The sequence below is a fragment of the Triticum dicoccoides genome, chromosome 6B, assembly GCF_002162155.2.
Source record: "Triticum dicoccoides isolate Atlit2015 ecotype Zavitan chromosome 6B, WEW_v2.0, whole genome shotgun sequence".
Classification (NCBI taxonomy): domain Eukaryota; kingdom Viridiplantae; phylum Streptophyta; class Magnoliopsida; order Poales; family Poaceae; genus Triticum; species Triticum dicoccoides.
Window position 1 is genome coordinate 651,787,022 of NC_041391.1, and position 24,432 is coordinate 651,811,453.

The window sequence follows — 24,432 nt, forward strand, 5'->3', positions numbered from 1 at the left end:
CGGTTGCTGTCCAGTACGTGTTCTTGTTTTTCCTGTTAGAGGTCCTGCCACAGTTCTTTCTTCTAGTGTTTACCCTACACATATTAGAATCTACCTCATATATGTTACCGTCTGCTCGAGAGATGATCGTTTCTAGCTCATATATGCAGGTGTTATTTACCTTCACTTTGTCAAATCGCATGACTTGTTTTATCACTGCTATACTAGTCATGTTTTATCTAGTATTTATGTTAATAAAATCATTCGGTAACTTGCTGATATTTCCAGCAAGTAGGAGGACGAGAGCGATCAGGAATGCAATGTAGTCGAGCAAGAAGGTAAGGTTCACGGGTAATGACCTTGGCGTGGTATGTTCAATCAGGCTTGATCCGACAGCGAGCATACGATCAATGCAACGCCAGATCGGTGGGCCGATAGGCACCTCTTTTTTAGAGTACACAACGTTGTGCCATATTTTAGAAAGCAAAAGACAATTAGAAGAGACTACCTCTAGTTATGAACAAGTGTAGACCACGCCGCGGGCTAATCAAACGATTAACCACAACACACATTTCAACGCAACGCAAGGAGCCTGCCCTAAATAGTACTTGTCACCTTGATGAGCAGCAACTCCAACCAGACCTCCCTTGCCAATGCACCGACCACCTTTGAATACCTAAAAGGAGATGGCGAGTGGGTGGCAGGACTCGGTTGGTTCCGACAAAGTCATCATCTTTGACTCACTGCCAACGGCGTGCATTGCGCTGATGAAGATCTACCTGGACCAATGGCAAGCACCGAACAACTACAACACAGAACCTCGAAGCCGTATCTCCACACACGATGCTCCCAACAAAGTAACGACATCGAGACACCACCATCACCGATCCGGAAATGAACTCAGGCTTTTGTCCAGAGACAAAAATCCAAGCGAGAGGGGGGATGCCGACAACACCTCAGTGGCGCCTCCAAGGAGGGGAACGACACAGACATGCGTCGTCGCCGCCAACACCGACCAAAGACGGGCATGATTTTCATCCAAAGCATCACGCACCTCCATCCTTGCCCATCGGATTAGGGCCACTATCCATGATGGGCTTGTGCGCCGCGGCCGCAACACCTCACCATTGGGATCATACGTTGACACCGGCACCCCACATAGCCGAAGGCACGTCGCCCTTCTTTCTGCCTCCCACGCAACCAAGAACCCGCAGCTCCGAATCGTCCTCCACCTCCAGCATAGCCAAGGGCCACCTCACCACATGAAGTAGCCATCACACCAACTCCAGGCTGAAAGCATCACAACGCTCGCGGCCCTGAGACCCATATGAGGCCCAGAATGGGCTTAAATCCGATCCGCGCCACCACCTCCAACACCTGCGCCGAGCCACTATGAGTCCCTCGCCGTGAGACTCAACCCCCCCTTGCGCAACACCACCTGGTCGAGCGCCACTGCGGCGCAACCTCCATGGTCGAGTCATATCGCCTCTGCCATCTCCCATGCCGCCCACTTGACGTCGCTTCCCTGCGCTTGTCGGGGTGCTCCAACCATGCCTGCCGCCGCCACGGCTGTCGGCGGCGGCCGCGGTGGCCAGGGGATCTCTAGGAAAGGCGGTTTTCGGTGCCGGGAGGGGAGCCCTTTCCTTTTGTAGAAAGGAGCTTTGTAGTCAACTCTTGTTATTTTTTTATCTGGCCATGCGATATTACTAGTCCATGTGTTTCTAGCACCCGCGGCTTGGGGTTGTCTTGACTTTCCGGTCTATTAACGTCCAAAACACCACTGGCACGTGCTCGACTTGGCCGACTCCCATATAGTATTCAGTTATTTCCAGGGGAAGAGTATGTATATGCAGTTCGATCAGCAGAAGCTTTGGGTGAGCACGAGCCAAAGGTGCATTGGTCGTTCCTAGGACCGTCCCCATGGTCGTGTTGAGTAGGGACAGTGCATTTTGCGAACTGAAACGAAGGCACGCACGTTTGGAATATCAGGGTCGCCTTTTGACGGTGGCTTGGGTTTTGGCACGAGCATATGGAAAGAGCAGAATATATAAAAACTCCTTCACAGGCCAGGGCAGAGCAAAATCTATTCTTGGCTCGAGCCGCCGCTCTGACTTTTACGGAGTAGAGAGCCATGACCCAGACATACCCCATTGTCGTAGTATGCTCCGTACGAGGAAAAAGGAAGCACCGGCCCATACGCCGCGACTGGACCCGACATGCGCAGGACGGGGAACGTGAGCGCGTACGAGGCATGCCGGGCACCGTGGAAGTACTAGGAACGGACTGACGCCGTCGCTCCGGTCGGTGGCCGCCGTACGTACGTGTCGTGGGCGGAGCACTGAGCGGGCGCCGGTAAGAAGAGTCGCTGCATGCGGTGGCGCGTTTGGCTTTGCCGTCCTCCGCTCCGGTGGCCGCTAGCTGGCCCTAGCCTCTAGCATAGCGCCTAGGGGATGCGAAAACGCCAGGACCGACCGACTGACTGGTTGGCCAGAAGCATAAACTAAACGGAAATTACTGTTTCTTCAGTCGTCTGAGTATCAGCACCACATTTTCGCAACCCAATTGGCCCTCTCGTCTCGACGGTCAGAAACTTTTCAGCTGGTCTTGGTCTTTCCCGGAGGCAATTTACCATGATCAAAAAGTCACATACGTAACGTACCCCGACACGCATCAAAGAAAAACCCATCCAAAGATGTTGCATATTTGGCCTTTTTGGCTTGTTTTTTCAACACTCCAACACACGCACTGTCACCCTCCTTGTCGAAAACACACGCTATCGCCCTAACAATAAGAAAAAAAGAAAAGAGAAAAAAACGCACTGTCACCCTATGCAGTTTCCTCTGAGATGAGAAGAGAAAAAAAAAACACAAACCCAGCAGACTGGAAATGGTTTTTGGGCTTTTAGCTGGTGCAGTCCTCAGGTGAATGATGACGGCCCAACTCTAGCACGGCCCAAGAAGAGCAACAGGACGGCGCCCCCGAAACATTTTGGCGGGACGAGGCTCCCTCCCTCCCTCCATTTCACCCCTCCGGAAATCCCCAAACCCGGAGGCGAGGAAGGGGGGAAGAGAGGGGGAACAAAAAAAGAAAGTCCAGGCCGGAACCCTAGCGCGCGCGGCGGGGGGGATGGGGCGCGGCGGCGGGCGGGCGAGGGAGGAGGAGGAGGAGCTGAGGGGCGCGAAGCGCGGGTACCGGGAGGCGGTGTCGGAGGGGAACCGGGAGGAGGAGGCGCGGTGGGCCAACGTCATCGGCGACATTCACAAGCGCCGCGGCGAGTACGTGGAGGCGCTCCGCTGGCTGCGCCGCGACTACGACGTCACCGTCAAGTACCTCCCGCAGCGCCACCTGCTCGAGTCCTGCCAGTCGCTCGGGGAGGTCCACCTCCGCCTCGCCCAATTCTCCCAGGCCCTCACCTACCAGGTACGCCCGCCCGCCACCGCTCCCGGAACCAAAATCGCCCGCGCCTGGCCGGATCGGATGCCCGAGCTTGTCTAGCGGCATCGGATTTGGGTCGAGCCGGCTATTTCGAATTAGGATTTTGGGCTGTAGAATGTTACTGTGTTATTTTGCCCAAGTATCAGTGTTTACAATGCGTTCGGATCATTGCAGTATATCAGCAACGGTAGAACTTTGATTTGACCGTTTGATTGAACTTCTTAGTGACAAACATTAGGTTAGGCTGTTGAAAGAATTGGATATAAGTTACATCAAACTTTGTTCTGACCACACATTTCAAATGTTTAGTGCTGTCCTGCTGGGCATAATTTGGCTCGACTTTTGCTGGTTTCAATACGCCCTGCGGTGTTTTTGTAGATCGACTCATCTGTCAGCAGAGGTTGTGGGTGCACCTAGTGTTGAGCTGTGTAGATTTGCTAGTAAAGTTCACTGGTGTTAATATGTCAAATGATAATAAATAAACTAGCACCTCACATTCAGTGACCATAGTTGCGGATGCTGCACGTGAGACCATTCTCCAAGGCACAAGTTGGCGTATTTGTGGATGCCTGCTGCTGATGAGTTTAGTCCCATATTGTTAGTTTTTTTTTTGCTGAGGCCATACTGTTAGTTTAGTTAGTTGCTTCAAACTTCCATTTGACCTTTCAGTAACCATCCATACCACAACCAGGTTAAACCTTTTTGGAAAATGAGGGTGAAAAGCTAACTGTTATTATACCCTGAATCTGAATATACCAGGCCTGTTAGAATACAAAACTACAAACCAAAATATGACATTTTTGGTTATTTGCTCACTACGCTTGTGTAATAAGGTCTGATCTCTTGTTTCGTTTCTGTTGTTTATTTAGGTAATGTTCACAGTTACCTTTTTAACCCAAACTATCTGGGTTGGTTTCTACTACATCAAGTCATCAACTCATGTCCTTTTTCCTCGATGTTTGCATGCTTCACAGAAGAAGCACCTACAACTTGCCAAGGAAACCGAGAACCTTGTTGAGGAGCAGCGAGCTTGTACCCAGCTTGGGAGGACCTACCATGAAATCCTTCTAAGTTCTGAAAACGACCACAGTGCCATAAGGAATGCCAAGAAGTATTTCAAAGCTGCCATGAAACTGGTAAAGGGTCTAAGAGAGAATGCCCCGTCTGGAAAATCACCCTACCTGAAGGAGCTCATTGACTCATACAATAATTTGGGCATGCTTGAACTAGATCTTGATAACCTTGAAGAAGCTGAGCAACTACTTAACCAGGGTTTGAAAATTTGTGATGAAGAAGAGGTAAATCAGTATGATGATGCTCGCACTAGGCTCCATCATAATCTAGGAAATGTTTATACTGAGTTACGCAACTGGAACAAAGCCAAGGTTCATATTGAGAAGGACATAGCTATATGTAGAAACATAGACCATATTCAAGGTGAGGCAAAGGGATTTATAAATCTGGGGGAGTTGCATTCTCGGATTCAAAAGTATGGAGATGCAAAACTTTGCTACGAAAAAGCCCTTCAAATAACAAAGGGTTTGGAAGATGAAGATGCACTAGTTGATCAAATTCATCAGAATATTGAAACTGTTACGAAAGCAGCTGAAGTTCTTGAAGAGTTGAAGAAAGATGAGCAGAAACTGAAAAAGCTTGTCAGAGATACTTCTGATGCTCGTGGAACATCGAACGAGAGAAAACTCCTCTGTGAGCAGCATGCATGGCTGGATAATCTTATTGAAAAGGCAAGAATGATATCTGCATGGCCAAAAGTAAGTGTTTAGTGAAGTGAGCAGTATCTAACTATCTGAACTTAAATTCTATTTAGAAAAATGTTCCAGTATTGTTCTGACATTTATGCATAACTGGACATAATTTTAACGGTTTGGTTGACTTGGCCAATCCTGTGGATGACGGTAGAGTACCTCGTTAGATGCTATCTTTAAGTCAAAATAAATATCCATGTTTTATTATAAGCCTCCTGTCAGAATTATTCTGCACATGTTCCAGAGTCCCAACTATTCATGTTATGCTGAATTTATTTGACTCTATTTTGTACAGGCACTTGCTGAACTGCATGTAGATTTTTACATGTTTTTGCATTGCACTAAGGACTGAAAGGGATTGATAAATTATTGTTTATTTTCAATTGGTGAACAAAATCTTGGTTCAAATTTCAGAACTGAAGTTGAAAAACAGTTCTGACGAATCAAAGGTGAAAAAACAAAACATGCTGAGTGTGCCTCTGCATACTCAAATAACATTAATTATTAGGCGGCAGTGATGAAAATACGCAAATGTCTTAATTCTGATATAAATTATTTGCTTTCCAGCACAAGGAATTTTCGAAAGGGAAAAAGAGAGTAACAAATGAACTTCGTGAGAAGGAAAAACAGAGTGATGCTCTTTTGTCCATAGGAGAATCATACCAAAAGCTTAGAATCTTCGGCAAAGCTCGTAAATGGTACATGAAAAGCTGGAACATGTATCGATCGATTGGAAACTTAGAGGTTAGTTTATGTTCCCTTAGTTATATTTTTTTATGCTGGCATTCCTGCTACCTAATAATAAAACTACCTTCCTGTTTGCAAACTTCTATTTGGTGCTAACAGTTCCATATCCTGCTCACCTTGGATACATGAAATTTCAGGGGCAAGCATTGGCAAAAGTGAACATTGGTAATGTTCTTGATTCTTGTGGTGACTGGGCTGGTGCGTTGCAAGCTTTTGAAGAAGGCTACAGGCAATATCTCCGTGCCTTCTTATCTACAATAATTATTCAAACACACTCGCAATCTTGCAAAGTAGAAATATGGCAGATTAAATTTTAGTGGTTACAAAGAGCACCTAGGTTATGACATGGGTGGCTTATCTACGAACATGTTGTTTTGATCCACTGAAACACCCTATTGCTGATATATGAACAATGACACAATTTTGAAAGCCTGTTAAGAATATGGAGTGCCAGTATTCTGTGGCAGCCATATATCCTAATTGAGGCTGTGCATGAGTTCTGTACAATGTCCAACACATGTCAAACAACTTAACCCTTTTGCATACATCGAAGATGCTGAGCATTCAAACACATACTCCTACACAAGGTATTGTAATCATGTGTAGTTTGCTTTGAGAAAATGACTTGTAGTGACAGACCTACAAGGGCACCACACAACAATTTTGAAATCTTATTATTAACATAACTGGCCAGAACTGTGGACCATTATAGACTAATATAATATGTCCTGTAGGATGGGCTGTATAAAATGCCCAAGGAAGTTTAAACATGTGCCTTTTATCTGTATTGCTACTTAGCTAGGGTACTGTGGTAATTATTATTTTCAATGCCATACTGTTGTTCTAGTTTTGTGCCATGTTTTTCTCTTGTGTATGTGTACATGTGATCTATTATCTATCTGGTAAATGTTCTGGTAAGTCTGGAAATGCATGTGGTCATCATGGCGTTTTACCTCCACCTATAGATTCTGATACTTGCATTTCAATGATATTCAGAATTGCTGTGGAAGGGAATCTGCCAAATGTGCAACTTTCTGCCCTCGAGAACATGCATTACAGTCACATGGTCAGGTTTGATAGTGTAGAAGATGCCAAGTAAGTTACGTACAGATGTTGGATAGAAGAAAGCTAATTTATCCAGACCTGTCATAAAATGGATTTATTTTTTCTTCAGGAAGGTACATGAAAAAATAGATAACTTGAAGCAAAAATTGAATCAGCATGGAGCAAGGGATACTGTAAGTGATTATTGCTCAGAAACTGAATCTGAAGGTGGTGATGCATCTGATAAAATGCTTGATCAAGAGGACAGTGGTGAGCATGCTGCAAATACATATTCTGAGGAACCTGATGATCATGTTGTTCTTGCTTCACTGGTTCATAGAAGTAGGAGCTCATCCAATACGAAGGCATCCAAGATACATAGCATCCAGAAGAAGGTTGATAGATCATGTGATATCGATGAGCGCACTAGAGAAGTTTTAAGTAAATCATGCAGTAACCAGTCTGGTAAAAGACGTGTCCGTGTGTTTATATCAGACGATGAAGCTGATGAGAGTCCTGAAATTGATCAATCAAAAAAGAAGCGAACTAATCGAACAGATAGTCTGTCTACATCAGGTGCATGACTTATGAGCATTGTACACCTTTAGTTTTTGGAATGCCTGGTAACTGTCTCCTAATTATTTTGCATACATTTTTCTATGACCAACAGAGGACATAGCAAATGGAGCAAACAACAGGAATCAGGTTATACAAAGCTTATCTCTTGAGATTTATATAATTTTACATTCTTGATATGTCGAGAGATATTATTTTTCTTACATATGTTCGTTACCATGTATCCCATCAGATGTTGGTAAAAACTTAAAGAGATGGTGATTGTTTTTATTTCTTTTGAGCGATAACTAGTACTCATCTGCAGGTAGACCCTACTGAACCTAGGGATGTGTACAGTATCTGCACACCCTGCCCGGCTGAGGAAAGTATATGCTCATTCAAATCAAGTAGCCCCACTGGTCATGGTAATGATGGACTGGAAATAGGAGCTTCTAGTGGACGAAAGGTGTCTTCATCCAAGCCAGCAGCAAGTGGTTCCAGAATTTGTACTCCTGCATCTCATAGTCAACCACATGGTCAAAATGCTGTTGGCCTCCTATCCACAGATGCTGATCATGTAAGTATTATTCCAAATTTAGTCTTTCCAGGATCGCTAAAAAGCATATGGCGATTGTGCTTTCCGTTGCTCTATCCTTTTTGTTAATTGGAGATTCCACAATGCCTTTTTCAGCTGGTAACTTCACCACTTTAGATGTCATTGAGTGGTGAAATACATTAGAAGGGATCCATATGTCAAATGGAACGTTTATTTTCTGACATCCAGCGTTAACTTTTGAATGTCCATATGTTCGTACTTTCCTTTTCTGTTTGTTGCATGAACCAGACACTCAGTGGCGGAGCTGTGTGCAAGTAAAACAAGGCCATGGCCAGCCCAGCCCAGCCAGCCCAGGAAGAAATCAGTGAAGTGTGAGCAAAATGGGCCATGTGAGAACATTTTGGGCTTTCCTTTAGCCTGGCCCGCCCAGCATGTCTGTAGCTCCGCCACTGTAGACACTCAATGCAAGTTAAACTTGTCTTAAGCTACTATTTGCAGAACACTTAGAAATATCAATCACAGGGCAGGCAGTTGACATGTGAACCTACCCTTGATTGACACTACTCTCGATGTGTATAAGTGCTGTACAGTTCCTACATGTCAAAACTCTTTTTTTGTTGAAGCGAGCTGTGTCCCATATTCACATTGGAGCTTATCTAGGATTTGTTTTCAGATCATCTGAAACATTCCACTTGTGTCGATTCGAAATCTAGAAGTGATCTAGATGTAGTTCTTAGCGCTGTTACTTGCGAGTACAACAACTGCTCCAGTTATGGATATTCGTTGTGGTCTGTGATTTAAATTATTAAATATGATGAGATCCTTAATTGCAGCAACACTTGGTGTTCAGAATTGGTCAGCATCTGGTGTATTTGGATTTAAATGCTTGCATATGTGAGGCTGCTTTTAACATTGAGTCTCTTAAAGTTGAAGTGGCATGTGTATACCACCTTCAGATTCCTGATGAAAAGAGCTCCAAAGGTTTGCCCTTGTTTCCTAAATTTTGACAAGTCATGCAGTATGCCCATTAAGTTTTTTTTTTGCAATATTTTCTGTGATGGGAATTGTATTCAATCTTCTATGCCAGTGGCTTCGCCTTTAATATTCTCATTATTAAAATATTGGAGGTAGAGGGAGGGATGTGAACTTGATAAGCCATCTCCATAACTTTTACCATTACTCTTATCTAGTTATCTTGTGGTGTTGTTGAAGAAATGTAGAATGTCCTTGTGGCGATGCATTCTTCGGTTCTTCCTTCAGCTGTTATATGCATGCGTTGTGATATTTGGCCCATTTGTCCAGCAATACATATCTGATTGTTCAGTTCTTGAACTGTATCAACTGTTCAGCTTATCTGGAAATACAGTTATTGTTCCCTAGTAACATGTTTTCCAGTACGTGAGAATAAACTCTGTGTATACCATGTCTTGGCTATTTATCCAAGATTTATGTATGTGCCTAATATGTTACAGGAGACAGTTTGCGGTGGGTTAGTTCTTGTGGTTCTTACGGTGTCATATTTGCTAGGGAACAACCTCTTGTTTCTTTCTTTTCTGTTGGAACTTACATTTATCTTATTTTGTAGGCTTGTTGCCTATTATTGGGGAGCTCAAGTGTTGTGGGAATGTACTGGATGGTGCAGAATCAATTGATTATATTGGCCAACTTGCTTCTGAACAGAAGTGCATTGAGGCTTTTGTTGATGGTATGGGTTCAGCGTACTCAACTTTGTTCATAGAACTGCTGTTGTTGCATGAGTCTTATGTCTCTAGGACCTATGAGCATCATTTTGATTTTGGCATCCTTTTTGTTGGCGTTGAATATGCATTAATTATTTAAGGGACACTCATTTGATGATTGAAGTAAACTGAGCACAATACATTATGGTTGTTTGGTTCTATATTCTTCGTGCTAATAGCCTAAAATAGCGGGGAATGTGAAATTACTGAATGCATTTTTCTGTATGCTAAATAATCTGAATTGTCAAATACAACAGTGCTTATTTAAAGTCCAGAAGTCTCCCTCACAATTTGCACAAAGTTTCAAAATGTATCTGTAGTTGTGCTGCACTAGCTCATAGGAGTTTAAATTATATATATGTACAATTATGCTGGTTATGCTACTGGTTAAATTTTAATGTAGCAAAAAATGACACCTACCTAACTCCCAAGTTTCTGATTGCAATCTCAGCAGCATTCAATCTGGGTTTGTTTCTTATGACACGTTGGTCTGTCATTGACACATGTAAAGGGCTGATGAGTTAAACCTTTTTTGTAAGGGAAAGGGTTTGGTTCACTGAAGTTTTGAGCTCTTCTGCTTGAAAGCAAGTCTTTTTCTTCTTCTTCTTCTTCTTCTTCTTCTTCTTCTTCTTCTAAACCTTTTGTCCCAAACAAGTTGGGGTAGGCTAGATATGAAACCCTTTCACGAGAACTTCCCAGGAGGTCACCCATCCTAGTACGACTCTCGCCCAAATGGGTTTCATACCCAAAGGACTGGCTAGTTTTTATGTTGGCTCGCCAAGCCTATGACAACCCTTATATATGAAACCCTTTCACGAGGACTTCCCAAGAGGTCACACATCCTAGTACTGCTCTCGCTCAAATAGGTTTCATACCCATGGGACTGGTTAGTTTTTACGTTGGCTCGCCAAGCCTATCACAACCCTCCTCCTATACCCGGGCTTGGGACCGGCTATGCATAAAAGACATAGGCGGAGTTTCTGCTTGAAAACAAGTGTTTGGTTAAATTCATCTACTTGCTTTACTTTATATTTGTGTTTTTTCAATGCTGAAGCAAGACTTGTGTTGGTTTCGTTGTGCTCACCTGTGCTCTCTATACAGACAAATTTTACTCAGCACTTGTAGCTGCTTGGTTTCATGTATAATTTCTTGTGCTGCATGCCGATATATTCTATTAAAAGTCTAATGTCCATATTTCTTATGAAGATTGGGTGCCAAAGCGGTTGATGAAATTGTACGTTGATTTCTGTACAAAGTCCTCAGAAGCACCAAATAAGAAGCTATTGAAAAAATTGTATAATCTTGAAGTAAGTTTGTTGGATTTATATTACTTGTTTTCATTTATAATTTTGTAAATCAGGTCTGACTAACTTGTCAAAGCTAAATATGTTCTACTGACCTTCTGTTTCCCAACAACAGGTCTCTGAAGATGAAATCATTCTGTCTGATTGTGGACTGCAAGATTTGTCAATTTCACCTCTTCTTGAAGCCCTAAGATCACATAAAACAATAGCCATGTTGGATCTTTCTCATAACATGCTAGGTATCATTTTTCAGTATCTCTGCTTATTTCTGTATGTGTTTAATTTAAGCATCACGAGTTTGGCAGAAAGACAGTTAATCAGTTATAGACTTAATAGGTAAATGGAAAGCACCTTTAGCTCTGTGACACAGAGTGTGCTGCATTAGTCACCTGTACACCCTAGACTATCCTTAAAGGATCATCGTAGACTGATTAAGCATTCATTTGTATGAATTGCAGGAAACGAAACAATTGAAAGCCTTCAACAAATATTTGCTTCGTCATCCCAAACATATGGTGGCTTGACACTGGATTTGCATTGCAATCGATTTGGTCCAACTGCTTTATTTCAGGTGTTTTTTCCTATCACAGAAACCTGGATATCAAAGTGGAATGACAGTTAGTTCTGAATTCATATTTGGTCCATAATTTACTGATGAACAGATCTGTGAGTGTGCTGTTATGACTGAACGGCTGGAAGTACTTAATCTGGCTGGGAATCGCCTGACAGATGGTTGCAGCTCTTATCTTTTCACAATCTTACAGAAGTGCAAAGGTATGTGTGAGTCTCAATACCCAGTATCAAGTGCGTTGTATGTTTATGGGGCTGCAGAAACAATAGGCCTTATGTGTTTATCTGCAACAGCAGACCTTTGTTTGCACCTTTGGGAGCTTTTGCCATCTTGTTTTTTCTCAGTGTGCACCATTACTTTCCTCTTACAGAATGCATGTTTTGTTTCCATTCGTGACAGCACTATATAGCTTGGATGTTGAGCAGTGTTCTATCACATCAAGAACAGTTCAGAAAATGGCAGATGCACTACATGAAGGCTCGGTCCTTTCACATCTCTCGATAGGTACTTTGTTGCCTCTGTTGTATATAACTAGCCATCGTCATGTATAAACGGTTGCCATCTTCAAAATTCCATACCTTTGACAGGAAAAAACAATCCAATTTCTGGCAACACAATGCTTAACCTTCTCTCCAAACTGGCTTCTTTGAAAAGGTTGGCAGACATTGTTCCATCACTGTTGACAGCTATGAATTGTGGTGAAATAATAAACCAGCTATGGATTTGATCGCTGCAGGTTTTCACAACTAAGCCTAACTGGTATAAAACTGAACAAGTTAATTGTTGATAAACTGTGTCTACTTGCACAATCCTTGAGTCTATCTGGATATCTGCTAGGTGGAACTTCCATTGGACCTGTGAGTCTGTTTTCCATATATGGTCAGTATTTACAGCTTGTAGCGAACATCATGCCTTATGGGTGGATTTCTTTCTGCAGGGAGGAACAATTAGGCTCACCGAGGCATTATCTAGTGCGTCCCAAGAATTGATGAGGTTGGATTTATCCAACTGCGGGCTCACAACTCCTGAATTCTCACAGATCTGTACAAATCTTTCTAGAATTAATATTCTCGACTTGAACCTCGGAGGAAATTCCATTAACATGGAGGTTCGCTTCCTATCCTCAGATAATTTGGTCTACCTGATTTTGGTCCCCATGGTCGTTTGTTTAACATTGTGAGGTTGCACAATGCAGGGATGTGATGCTGTTGGGGCAATACTTGCAAATCCCCAGTGCAGCCTTAGATCTCTCACTATCGACAGATGCAATCTTGGGCTTGGTGGCATTACTCGAATTATTCAGGCACTAGCAGGTGAGGAACAGAACAATTATATATTATACTCAAAACAACGCCTTCTGGGCCAAGCTCAGTCTTCTGGTCCTTCCAGGGAATGATCAACTGGAGGAGCTGAGCATGGCCGAGAATGCAAACCTGGCACTAGAGAGAACACTGCACTTCGACGAGGACATGCAGGATGTGTCGACAGGCACCGAGCACAGACACGGCCACAACGCCGAAGCAGGCGACAATGTAGCTCCAGGAAACGTCGATCTGGAGAAGATGGTGGTGGCGGACAGTGAGGACGAAGCGGCAAACGAGGACCGACGTACAGTTTCTGGTCCTGCCAGGAGCTGCGCGAGCTCCTGCCAGCGAAACTCCTATTCCGGCTGCCAGTTTGTCCAGGAGCTCGCGGAGGCCCTCGTCTCGGCGAAGCAGCTGAGGGTGCTCGACCTCAGCCAGAACGGGCTGTCTGAGGAGGCCGTCCAGTCGCTGTACTCTGCCTGGGCGTCGGGCCCGAGAGGCGACGGGGTGGCCCGGAAGCATGTGGGCAAGGAGGTGGTGCATTTCTCGGTGGATGGGGCGACGTGCTGCGGGCTTAAGCCCTGCTGCAGAAGGGACTTGCAGATGTGAACATGGATTGGCCGTCCAGTCAGTCAGATCAGTCGTTCCCAGGATCATATACTTGTATGGGCTATTATTACTAACGGTAACCAGGGCCTGTTAGTTTAACGTCGTGATTAACCGAGATAGGTCGGCAGGGTTAAATTATGCTGGTTTGCTGGAATATTACGAATGTAGATAAAACTTGTATGTGAAACAAACATTAGCAAGAGAATATTATGAATATTAACTTTGATAAAAGCGAATTGTTTTGTTTTAAAGAAGCCATTGAGGTGGTGGCTGATTGCGCTGACTTGTTTTGTTGTGTGAAAGCCATATCTCCATTAAATATTTGAGAATTTTGATACATTATTGACGTCTGACTAATCTGGAGAGAAAACATGTGAAGTAGCGCTCGGAGGAATACAGTTGAAAAAGAAAGTTGCTCTCTATTGAATGGTGGTGGTCTTTATCAATTCTCGTGACAAATATGATTCTTTATATGTTTTTTTTTCATCTTTCAAAAGTGGTGTTGCAAAGGCTGAATTATTTAAGATTTAAATTCTTTTGATAAGGAGATATTGAAAATAAAAAGTACAAATTGATCAAATGGAGTGTGGTTTGTAGGTCAAAAGACCATTGTGGCCTTGTCATTCATGACCTGCAGGTTAATGATGATGTCTTAGTAAATGGATGTTCAAAATTGAGGATGACAATCTGCAAACCCTGCCGTGTAGTAAGTATCTGGGCCAAAAAGTCGCGTCTCGGGCCTATTGAAAATTTGGTGGCTCACATTTTTTGGTTGGTTTAATGACGACAAAGAAACATCTTGATGGGTCAGAGATTTGTTTCTCGAGGACAAGTGTCTGGACAATGCGAGCCTTCGAGAACAATATCCATCCTTTTGCCACTTTGTTCGTGATAAGAATGATAATCTTACGCAAGTGCTTAGTTCATTCTCGTTGGATATTTCTTTAAGGCGGAACTTGATTGGCCTCATCCTATCTCATGACAATATTTTATCCCAACTGGATTCAATTAACCTGACATAATGAAGGGATGTGTTTCGCTGGAATCTCGCAATATCAGGGTCCTTCACAATCAACTCTACGTGCCGTGCGTTCATGGATTCAATGGTCCCACTGGCTAATAACAAGAACATTTAGAAGTTGAAGATTTCACTAAAAATTAAGATCTTCATGTGGTACCTTCGGAGGGGGTTGTGCTAACCAAAGACAACCTCGCCCGTCACAATTGGCAAGGAAGCAAGTGTAGTTTTTGTACTCAGTCATTTAAATAGTGTCCAATTTTGTTTCCGCCCATAAGTGTTGCCAATATTTTTGGTCACTGATTGGATGATATTCCAAATAAGTTCAGATCGCTAATAAGGGTGGGAGCGTATGCCTTATTATGGTCGCTTTGCCTATTTAGAAATGAGTTCTTGTCAATGGCAAAAATTCTTCTCGTGCAGGTCATTTTCCGTTGTATGCACTTACTTCGTATTCGTATGTGGTCTACACTGCACTGAACGAAGCACCGACCACTATTTAAGGCATTGTGTATGCGGTTAAAGCGGGTGGCCATAGTTTTGTACCCAATATGGGTGGCAACATAATCCTAGGATCGGTCCACCACCTCCTTCAACATAGCTATAGTGTCGGTCCTACATAACTCTACAGTTATCGATATGTTGGTTCTTTTATTTTTTTTGTCAAATTGTTGGTGTCTGGCTGTGTGCATCTTAATTATGCAGATGTCGGGTGTTTCTTATCATGCTTTGTATCCGCTTGATGTTATTTTTTGAGTTAATAAAAACACTCTTTATCAAAAAAGAGAGCAAGCGAACCCATCGTTTTCATATAAAAGAATCATCAGAGTGCTTACATAAATCAGATGAACACGATGTTCACACATGAACATGTCACCTTGTACCCATGGCGTGGAGCTGGTATGCAAGACACTTCATCGGAGGAGTCTCGTTGGGAGCGTGATATGCGAGACACGTTGGCTAGATCTTTTAGGGATCCAAAACCCCACACGTCCGGGAGGGACCCCATCAGGGCACACGACGGCTATGGCTACCCTAGGTTGACCTGATTGCCCCTAGGGCCTCGTGGATCTCTCTCGTCGATCATGAAAAACAACGGAGAACAAGAAACAGGAAAACGACGGAGATGGAGAGATAACAAGAAATCAAGTGCTTGCGAACCACCATTTTATGTAAAAAATGTAGGGAAGCATACCACTTATTAGACAGAAAGCAATGTCATAGGATATAGAAAGCACAAACATCAGTGTATGAAGCAGTGTGATAGGATATAGAAAGCATAGACTTGAGCATATAAAGCAGTGTAATATTTGTGACATAAAGGAAGAAAATGTATTTGTAGTAAAAAACAAGTTATATGAATGGATGAAGCGCATGAATTTCAACGACTTGAACGAAGCAAATATGTATGTTGTTCGAAACATGGTATATGAACAAATGAAGCACGATAATTCTAGCCGAGCAGTAGCATTAGAAAGAGTCTATGGTAACAATTCTATCAGATCAAAACATATTTTAGTTGTAGCAGAAGCAAATTTCACAATTACTTTTTTTTTCTTCACAAATTTCTAAATTATCTTTACAATGATTTGAATAATATAAAGTGATGTCCAGATAAATTTAGTTATTCTTGAAGAAAATTAGTACAGCCCAAAACATAAGTTTCCGTGGATGGAAGCAAATATTATCGCACACATGGGATATATTACATGGAGATAAAATTTCATAGAAACTACCGACGTATTACATGGGATATATTACATGAAGAGGTCAGCCAATGTACCTGGTATGTGGATGCTTCCATGATTTGAAGAATCTGTTGAAAATTGAAATAAATTGGTGCAAGCCAACTTATACTATATGGATAGAAGGACGCATATATTTACGTACTAGGAGACATAAGGTATTCAAGGTTGAAGCATAGTACATGTGTTGTTTTGTAATAGAAGCACGTATATAGATACTAGGAAGCATAATATACTAGAAGTTGAAGCATGCCACAGAAACTACCGATGCACATATATCAATCAAATTGAAGCAAATTTCAGTCACAATGCTTTAGATTGAAGCAAACTTCTCTCGCTTCAGAAGCAATGCTGGATACATTGGAAGCAAAATGTCCTTCATAACGAATAAAACTACAGAAGTTTGGAAGCCTACTTCACTAAGGTAATTAATTTGTTTCCTTCAAATCCAAAATCACTTTCCTAAAAATCAGCAACCACGAGTGGTTTCGGAAGCAATCAAACCACAACATACGTCAATTGGATCTATTTTGGAAAGTCCACATTAATTGGTTTATTATGTTTCGGAAACTGCCAGGTGGGTGGGCAGCATGCAACATTGCTTTATCCATCATCCATACAAGCTCATATCTAATGGTGATGGAGTGGTCTGATGGGATGCTAGGGATCAGTAGTATGATAGCGGTTTCCATAAAAAATCCGGATTCTGTTGAGAAGCTGAAACCGCTTACTTTTATTTGCATGCAACCATTAAAGACTAATGTCATTGATGTTGCCGAGCGTGAACGATGGTCTTGAACCTACCAATCAAACCCCATGGAATACTTGCTTTGCTGTAATATGCTCTTGTAATGTCATGAGACACTTATTTGGTTGATGAGTTTTTGCTGATTAATGTAAGTCTTTGAGCTCTGTATTTACCCAATAAATACTTTTATTGCTAGTCGCTTCCTCTGAACCAGGAAGTTGTTGGTCCCCCAAGTGCAATGTATTGTAACAAGGGACAATTTTCTCTTAAAGTAGGTGACCTTAAAGTTTATCGAACCATGCAACATGAGTTTGAAAACATAGACAATAATCAGCACCTGCACACACAGATACAATTTTTTTCTTCTGTCTCATTCCCCCCCTTCATTTTTCCTTTCCATGCTTTAGTTTTAATCTATGAACATTATTCAAATACGCGATGAAGATGTGATGACTATTATTTTTAAATATGTGATGAAGATTTTGTATTATGCGGTAAAAATTTGGAAAATATGCAATGAACTTAACAGTTTTCCTTTGGATCTATTACTAAAACCGGACATGAGCTCATCCTGGCAGAACAAACACAAATGGCCCAAGTAAGGCAACAGTTTTGCTGATTGTTAGAAACACAAGCACACCGAGAGCTCCTCCTCAGCGCCTTAAGCGCCAGGGAGTGTAGTTGGCGCTCACGCGCCCCTCTTTATGGGCTGGCCCAACAAACTGCTGAAAAAGCAAATTGGCGAAGGAAAAATGCAACAGACCTCCTGACTCCCAAGTGAATGCCAGTAAGCGTTAACCACTACACCAACCACCATTTGTTGACTTCTTTTTATGAAACCAGAACTATTTGGCCTTTCATTCAGTACAAACATTAAACACGTACTAATGTTGTATACCTAGTATACATTATTTGAATAAATAAAATATAAATTTGAAAAAGTATTCATGTAAACCATAAATTGAAAATAAATGCTCACAGAAATAAAAAAAAGTTCATCGAATTCAAAAAACATTCATTGAATTTTTTTAAATAATCATCGAATTTGGAAAAAGTTCATAGAATTTGAAAAAAGGTTAATCAAATTTCAAAAAAAGTTCATCAAATTTGAAATAAATTCATTAAATTTGAAAAAAAGTTCATCGATTTTGAAAAACTTTCTCCAATTTGAAAAAGAAAATTATCTAATTTTTAAAAAGTTCATGGAATCTGAAAAAAAGTTCATGGAAAAAGAAAATCATCTAATTTTACGAAACCGTGCATGGAAAAAATAAAAAAAGATGATAAAAAAAGAATAAAACGGAATTGAAGAACGAAATAAAGAAAAGGGAAACGAACTAGTTTCACACTAGCGCGGAGAAGTCCTGGTGGTTATCGCCCAGCTCTCCTAACAAAAGGGTTGTGGGTTCGAATCCCGTGGCTGCTCACATTCCAACAGAAAAAAAACAGAATGAGCCGGCCCAGAAACACGATGGGCGGAGATGGGTGGTATACGCCCGATTGTTGGAAGCACTTTTTCAGGCGCAGAAGGCGCCAACTAGGATTTCGGCCACAATACACTGTTGTTGTTGTGGCATGTGACAATTTTACATTGTTTTTACTAGCGTATTTGCTGTTGTAGGAAAAAAACCAAGACAAGGAGCAAGCCCAAAAAAAAGAGAATACATGCTAAGAAACGCATCCCAACGACAACAAACCCAGCCCAAATACAACACAAAGAAGAGAAAAAACAGTCACGCGCGTAACAGAAAACCAAATTATGTACGTGAGGGAAAACCAGCCGCATGTACCAAATGAGTAAGCCCTAAGTAGACCCTATTAGTTACTTAGAGACTTACAAAGTGACGTAGACAGAGTATTCCAGCAGCTTCACAAAGTATCAAAGCTGCAGCTCATTTGACGTGTACAGATCCTAAAGGTAAATGCTCCTCCCTGTTTTTTAGCTGAATACTGCTCCTTGCTGTTTGCTAAGGTACACACCGTTGCAGCCTCCGAGGTTCCCTGTCCCCCCGCGTCCTTCTCCGAGGCGACACGGGGGAACCCTAGCCGCCCCTACCACCGGTCTTCCTCCACCCTCCCCTCCCCCTCGCTGCTGCCGAGAGCCACCGCTGGGCAAAGCCCATGCAGTGCCGACAGCGGCGGGGCTTCACCCCTGGCGTGACTTTCCTTCTTCCTCGTGGCGGCTTAGTCACTCTTGGTGGGCTTGGTGGCGCGGCGCTTCGAAGCTCTGGCGGCGGCTCACTTTGCGGCAGGTTGGAGGGCCTGTCCCCGTCTGGTGGTGCCGCCTAGACAGCGGTTGCAGCCTAGGGCTCTTGACCCCAAATTGGATCTGGGTGGTGCTCGGGCCTGGCCGTGGCTGCCTGTCAGGCGTGGTGGCGGCGAGTCTCGCGACCTTTAGGCATCATGGAGGTGCCGGCGGCGGCGTGTGCTCAGCCTGGTGGTGGCGGCGGCCGTGCACGGGAGTTGAATTCCTTCGAACAGATCTGGGTGAAAACTTGCTTTCGGGTGCTGCCAAGGCCGGCGGTGGCCTATCTGCATCGTTCCCTTCTTGAAGGCATCGCCGTGGAGAAGTTCAAGGCCACTCTCTGCTACCTCCGGGGGAAACCCTAGATCGGATGATTGGATGATAGCGGCACTCTGGTGTCGTTCCCCCCTTGGGGGCGTCATTCTTGAAGGTACACACGTGATCAAGAGACTAGAGGACGGATTCTTTGGTGGAGCGGTGCGTCATCTCACTCATTGACGGCGGCGGGTCTCGGCGGCATGGCGCTGTGGTGACTCGGCGTCCGATGCGCGAAGATGGACTCGCGCAGGAGGGTGACGCGGTATGGCGTCATGGTGGCATCGACGGCAGCTAGACCGGGCAAGATAGATGCAACAGTACAAATCTGAAGATGGATTGGTGGCAGGTGACTGCGGCGGCCTCATACCCGGCAGACGTCCTGGTTGATGAGTGCGCCGGACCGGTGGGTACCCCATACCCGACAGGCGTCCTGGATGGGACCTCAGGTATTTGATGTTAGGTTTGGCTGCGAGGTCTGTTTGGTATTAGGCCCAAACTATCAGCATCCCTTCATCAATTGGATAAGAGTAGCGACACATGTTGCCTAGACGGTGGCTGTAGTCTTACTGTTGTATTACTTTATACGGTCTCATGTGAACAAGGAATAAAGTGGCTGCATGCATCATCCAGATGTAGAGGCCGGGGGTCTTCCTCCTTTTCTAAAAAAAATAAAAAAAATCTTGTGCACCCACACTCATGGTGCTACCGGTGCACCGGATGTCGTAGAATATTTTAAAAAATCTAGAAAAAATCTAGCACATTGACACAACATTAATGTATGTTGTCATAAAATTTTGTATCAAAATTTGAAACATTTCTTGAGATACAAAACTGACAAATTTGACATCAGCGTGATAATGGGCCAAATCTAAAGTCCAACTTATGTTATGTACCATTTAGTGTTGAATTTATCCTTTTTGTTTTTAGAGCTATGTTTTGTATTTTGACTTGGAATTTTGTGACAACGTACATAAATGTTGTGTGAATGTGCTAATTTTTTTTGGAATTTTTCGAATATTTATAACGTGCAATATGAATTCGGTGCACCGGTAGCACCACAAGCGCCAGTGCACCAAATATTTTCCCCAAGGGCATGAGCTATAGAAAGCATGTTACCAAACAAGCTGCAACATCCACTATGAATTGAAGGGACAAAGGAGGAATGGCTAAATAGCGATATGGGTTTGTTGGACCTAGCTAGGTTGTGATTTTCTCTATTAATTTTTTATTTATGCTCTTATTAAGAAGTGATATTCTATCTTACCAGAAAGTAAAATGTTATACAATATAAATACCTTGATGATATGTATTGTTTATACACTTGGAATATTTTCTTGCATCATGATTACATGTCTTCTAGAAAACCATAGACCTTCTTTGACAGTTGCACCACGTGTTTTCTTATAGTACTTTCTTGTTATAGAGGATTTCTCAAATGTCTTAATAATTTATTAAAATTAATTACAAGATCATTTCGATTTATGTGGATTTAATTTATTCTTTTGGGTACGGTTTTGGTTGTTTCAGCAAAAAAATAATAATGATTGGGGTTTTTCCGTAAAAAGATGACCAAGTCCCTACCTGGCATCATGGGAGCTAAAAATGTTTGATACTGGGCTAATTAATCATGAGGATTGTCTATTTCAACAAAAACAAATACTTGATGATGTTAAAGTTTGTCCAACCTCCACCCCCCATCATTTTTTTCTCAGTTTTCCACCCCCTCTTGGCTTTTAGCAAGTCTTCTCTTCTCTATCTCTGTCTCTCTTTTTCTCTCTCTTAAAAAGAACATAAGGTTCCCTGTTTTACTTTCTCCCCACCACTCCTTCGTCCAACCTTTCACCCTCCATCGATTTTCTTGTTTTTTAGGAAACTAATCTTTTGTAATTCAATAAACCAGATCAATATATGGTATATAGCAATAAATTCATGGTCCATAAATAAATTGTTTCTTATGATAAAACTTGATACCGGTATGTAAATAAATAATTTTTCTACATGCATTTTATTAGTCTGCCAGGCAAATGTTTTTTCTGACGTAATCACATTGTTTTGCGGCTTTGGTAATGATTTTCATAAACTTAAACAATTTGTAATTATTTACTGTTGCGATTTTTGAGTTCATGTGCAGGGCAGAAGGTTTGCCTTAATAGCTGTCTTATTCTCTCAGTTGTAACCTCCACATTTTTTTTGGAAAGCCTATATTTAGCGTTTAAGAAAAATGCAATATTATTGTACATATTTTTATTTGATATGCATGACTACAGGTCAGAAGTTGTTTATGTATGCATATGGAAGATTTCACCTGCATCAATCAAACAAAGTTTAAATGTGCATGTAACCTATTTTTTAGATATATGTTGCTGAATTTTTCCCATTATAGTTGACCTATCATGTTCTTGCGCAGGATTTTTTCAACAGTATGACTGAATTTTCCCTACTATAGTTGAGCTATCACCGTTTTGCACTGGACTTTTTTAGTAATATGTAGAATATGATAGGATATATATAAATTCTTATGTGTTTATCTGCTAGAAAAAGAATTTTCGTACGTGGGCCGCGCACTATGGCCCAACTAAGCAAACCCCTTTATTTTTCTGCCCATGCAGCTATGAAAATTTTATTTTTAGCACTGGGCGATAGATAGTTGGAGTTTCGCACAGAACAACCTATAATGGGCTGGCCCATTTTTCTTTATTTCTGTGTTTTAGTTCTATTTTTATTCTCCTTTCCCTATCTCCTTTTCCCGTCCAAGTTTATGTTTCTTTTAGAATTTATTTCATAAGTTAAAAATTCTCAATAAATATTCAGAATTAAATAAAACAATTTTTTAGAAAATGTTCAGAATTCCAAAATTTTGTTGCCATTTTGAAAAATATTTGAAACTTGCAAAAAGTTTCTCATTTTTCCAAAATTAATTGTTGTTTTTCAAAATTGTTTGAGATTTCTAAAAATAAAATGGCATTTCGAAAAATGCTCTAGATTCAAAAAATATTCCTGTTTTGTGAACTTATCACTATTAAAAAATAATATTTGTGTATGAAAGATGCATATTTTCTAAAAATCTTATGAATTTTCCATACATGTTCCTGTTTCAAAAAAATGTTCACAAATTCAAATCATGTTCATGTTTTTATAAAAAAGTTGGTGTTTTCAGAAAATATTTGTGAATTTTATAAGATGTTTCCTTCCATATTTTGTTATCATTTTCCCAAAGTGTACATAATTTTCAAAAAACTGTTCAGGATTGAAAAAAATGTTCATATTTCCTAGAATGTTCAGAAACTTCATACCTTAAAATCCCCTCGATTGAAAGGATTGAAAGGAAAAGTAGATTAAACAACTCATGGGCCTTCTCTAGCGTATGATGACATAACAAAACTCTTAAATGCCCTCGATCAATGAATGAAAAAATAGTGGATTGATTCCTTCACAGGCGGCGAAAACGAGAAGCTAAATGTTCCTTTTTCATGTGCACACAGGGTTTTGCTTGCGCATATAATTATCACTGACTTTAAATGAATACTACGCACGGGCATATGTGATAGTACTTCACTCATGAGAAATTGTGGATATAAGCAACATCCGTGTGAAATTAAAGTTCTGTGTGTGCTCATACTGAACAGAAAAAGCTTTGAGATTTCTGAGGTCGCTTGCGCGCTCGAGAAGTTATTTTATCTGTACCACATCTGCAAAAATTGATTCCCACACCTTTGCGTGCGTGATGTGTACTATGGGTAGGAGGATGTGAGGATATTATTTTTCTGTTGCAACGCAAATGCATGTTTGCTAGTGGACTAAAAAAATGGAACAAGTTCACAAGGTTGGATACACATAGATGGTGGCAAAGAACTAATTCATAAAACAATAAACTTCTCACTGGCCAATTAGTTTCAAGGCACCAACACTTCAACTAGTGAGAACCACCGAAAAAATAGCGCTCTATAACATGTAGAGAATTGTCTCACTAAATTAATTAGTATACAATGTCTTGCTAATAGCACGTCATAGCGCACTATAACATGCTAATAGCATATTTCCAGGGGTGATTAATGCGGAGCATCCCTACATCATCCCCATGGACTCTACTACAACTCGTCAAGCACCTCATGGAACAATGACAAGAGCACGCGCCATCGAAACCGAGGTTAACTCTTTCCTTTTCGAACTCCATTTGAATTCACACGAGAGTTGGGTCCTACCTCAAATGGGAACGTTGTGCATTCCTAGGTACCAAGGAAATGATCGTGAGGAAGCTAGGAGGGAGTCACAAGCATCCGAGGAGGAGAAGAAGAAAGGAGAACGCCCAAGACACGGAGGCTCTGGAACCCCCGGGTGCTTGGCCCTCCATGCCCCCGGGTGCCCGGGCCTTCGACCGCCGGCTGGGCACTGGCCCTGGCCACTCAAGGTGCCCGACCAGGAGGCACCGGGTGCCCGCCCCCCAGCCTGGGCGCGGCGCCATCGCCCTGGGTGCCCAGCTCCTCCCCGCTTGGCGCTGGCTTGGGCCACCCCGGGTGCCCGACCCTCCTACAGCCGCAGCCCGGCGCGCCCCTGACCACCTCGGGTACCCGGGCCTCACACCCCCGGGTGCCCGCCCCCTCCTCTCGGTGACCTTTGGGTGCCCGGACCCCTTTGCATCGGGTGCCCGGACCCTCCACCGTGATTACACGTTTTCAGGATAAATTTCCTTTGACACTTGTTTTGCCCCCAATTTGTCCCTAGCCTATAAGGACCCACCACCTAACTCAT

The 24,432-nt window shown here is 42.4% G+C and overlaps 1 protein-coding gene across 1 annotated transcript; it reads left to right on the forward strand.

Annotated features, from left to right (window-relative positions):
* The first annotated feature begins 3,105 nt into the window (after positions 1-3,105).
* Positions 3,106-13,840, forward strand: LOC119323484 (protein TONSOKU-like). The gene is made up of 20 exons (XM_037597156.1): positions 3,106-3,399; positions 4,389-5,186; positions 5,748-5,924; positions 6,065-6,156; positions 6,924-7,022; positions 7,102-7,547; positions 7,642-7,676; positions 7,852-8,103; positions 8,916-9,063; positions 9,668-9,787; positions 11,028-11,128; positions 11,241-11,364; positions 11,584-11,696; positions 11,788-11,899; positions 12,096-12,200; positions 12,284-12,350; positions 12,433-12,553; positions 12,634-12,804; positions 12,892-13,009; positions 13,086-13,840. The coding sequence occupies exons 1-20, from the start codon at positions 3,106-3,108 to the stop codon at positions 13,607-13,609; spliced, it is 4,017 nt and encodes a 1,338-aa protein (XP_037453053.1). The 3' UTR covers positions 13,610-13,840.
* Positions 13,841-24,432: the final 10,592 nt, after the last annotated feature.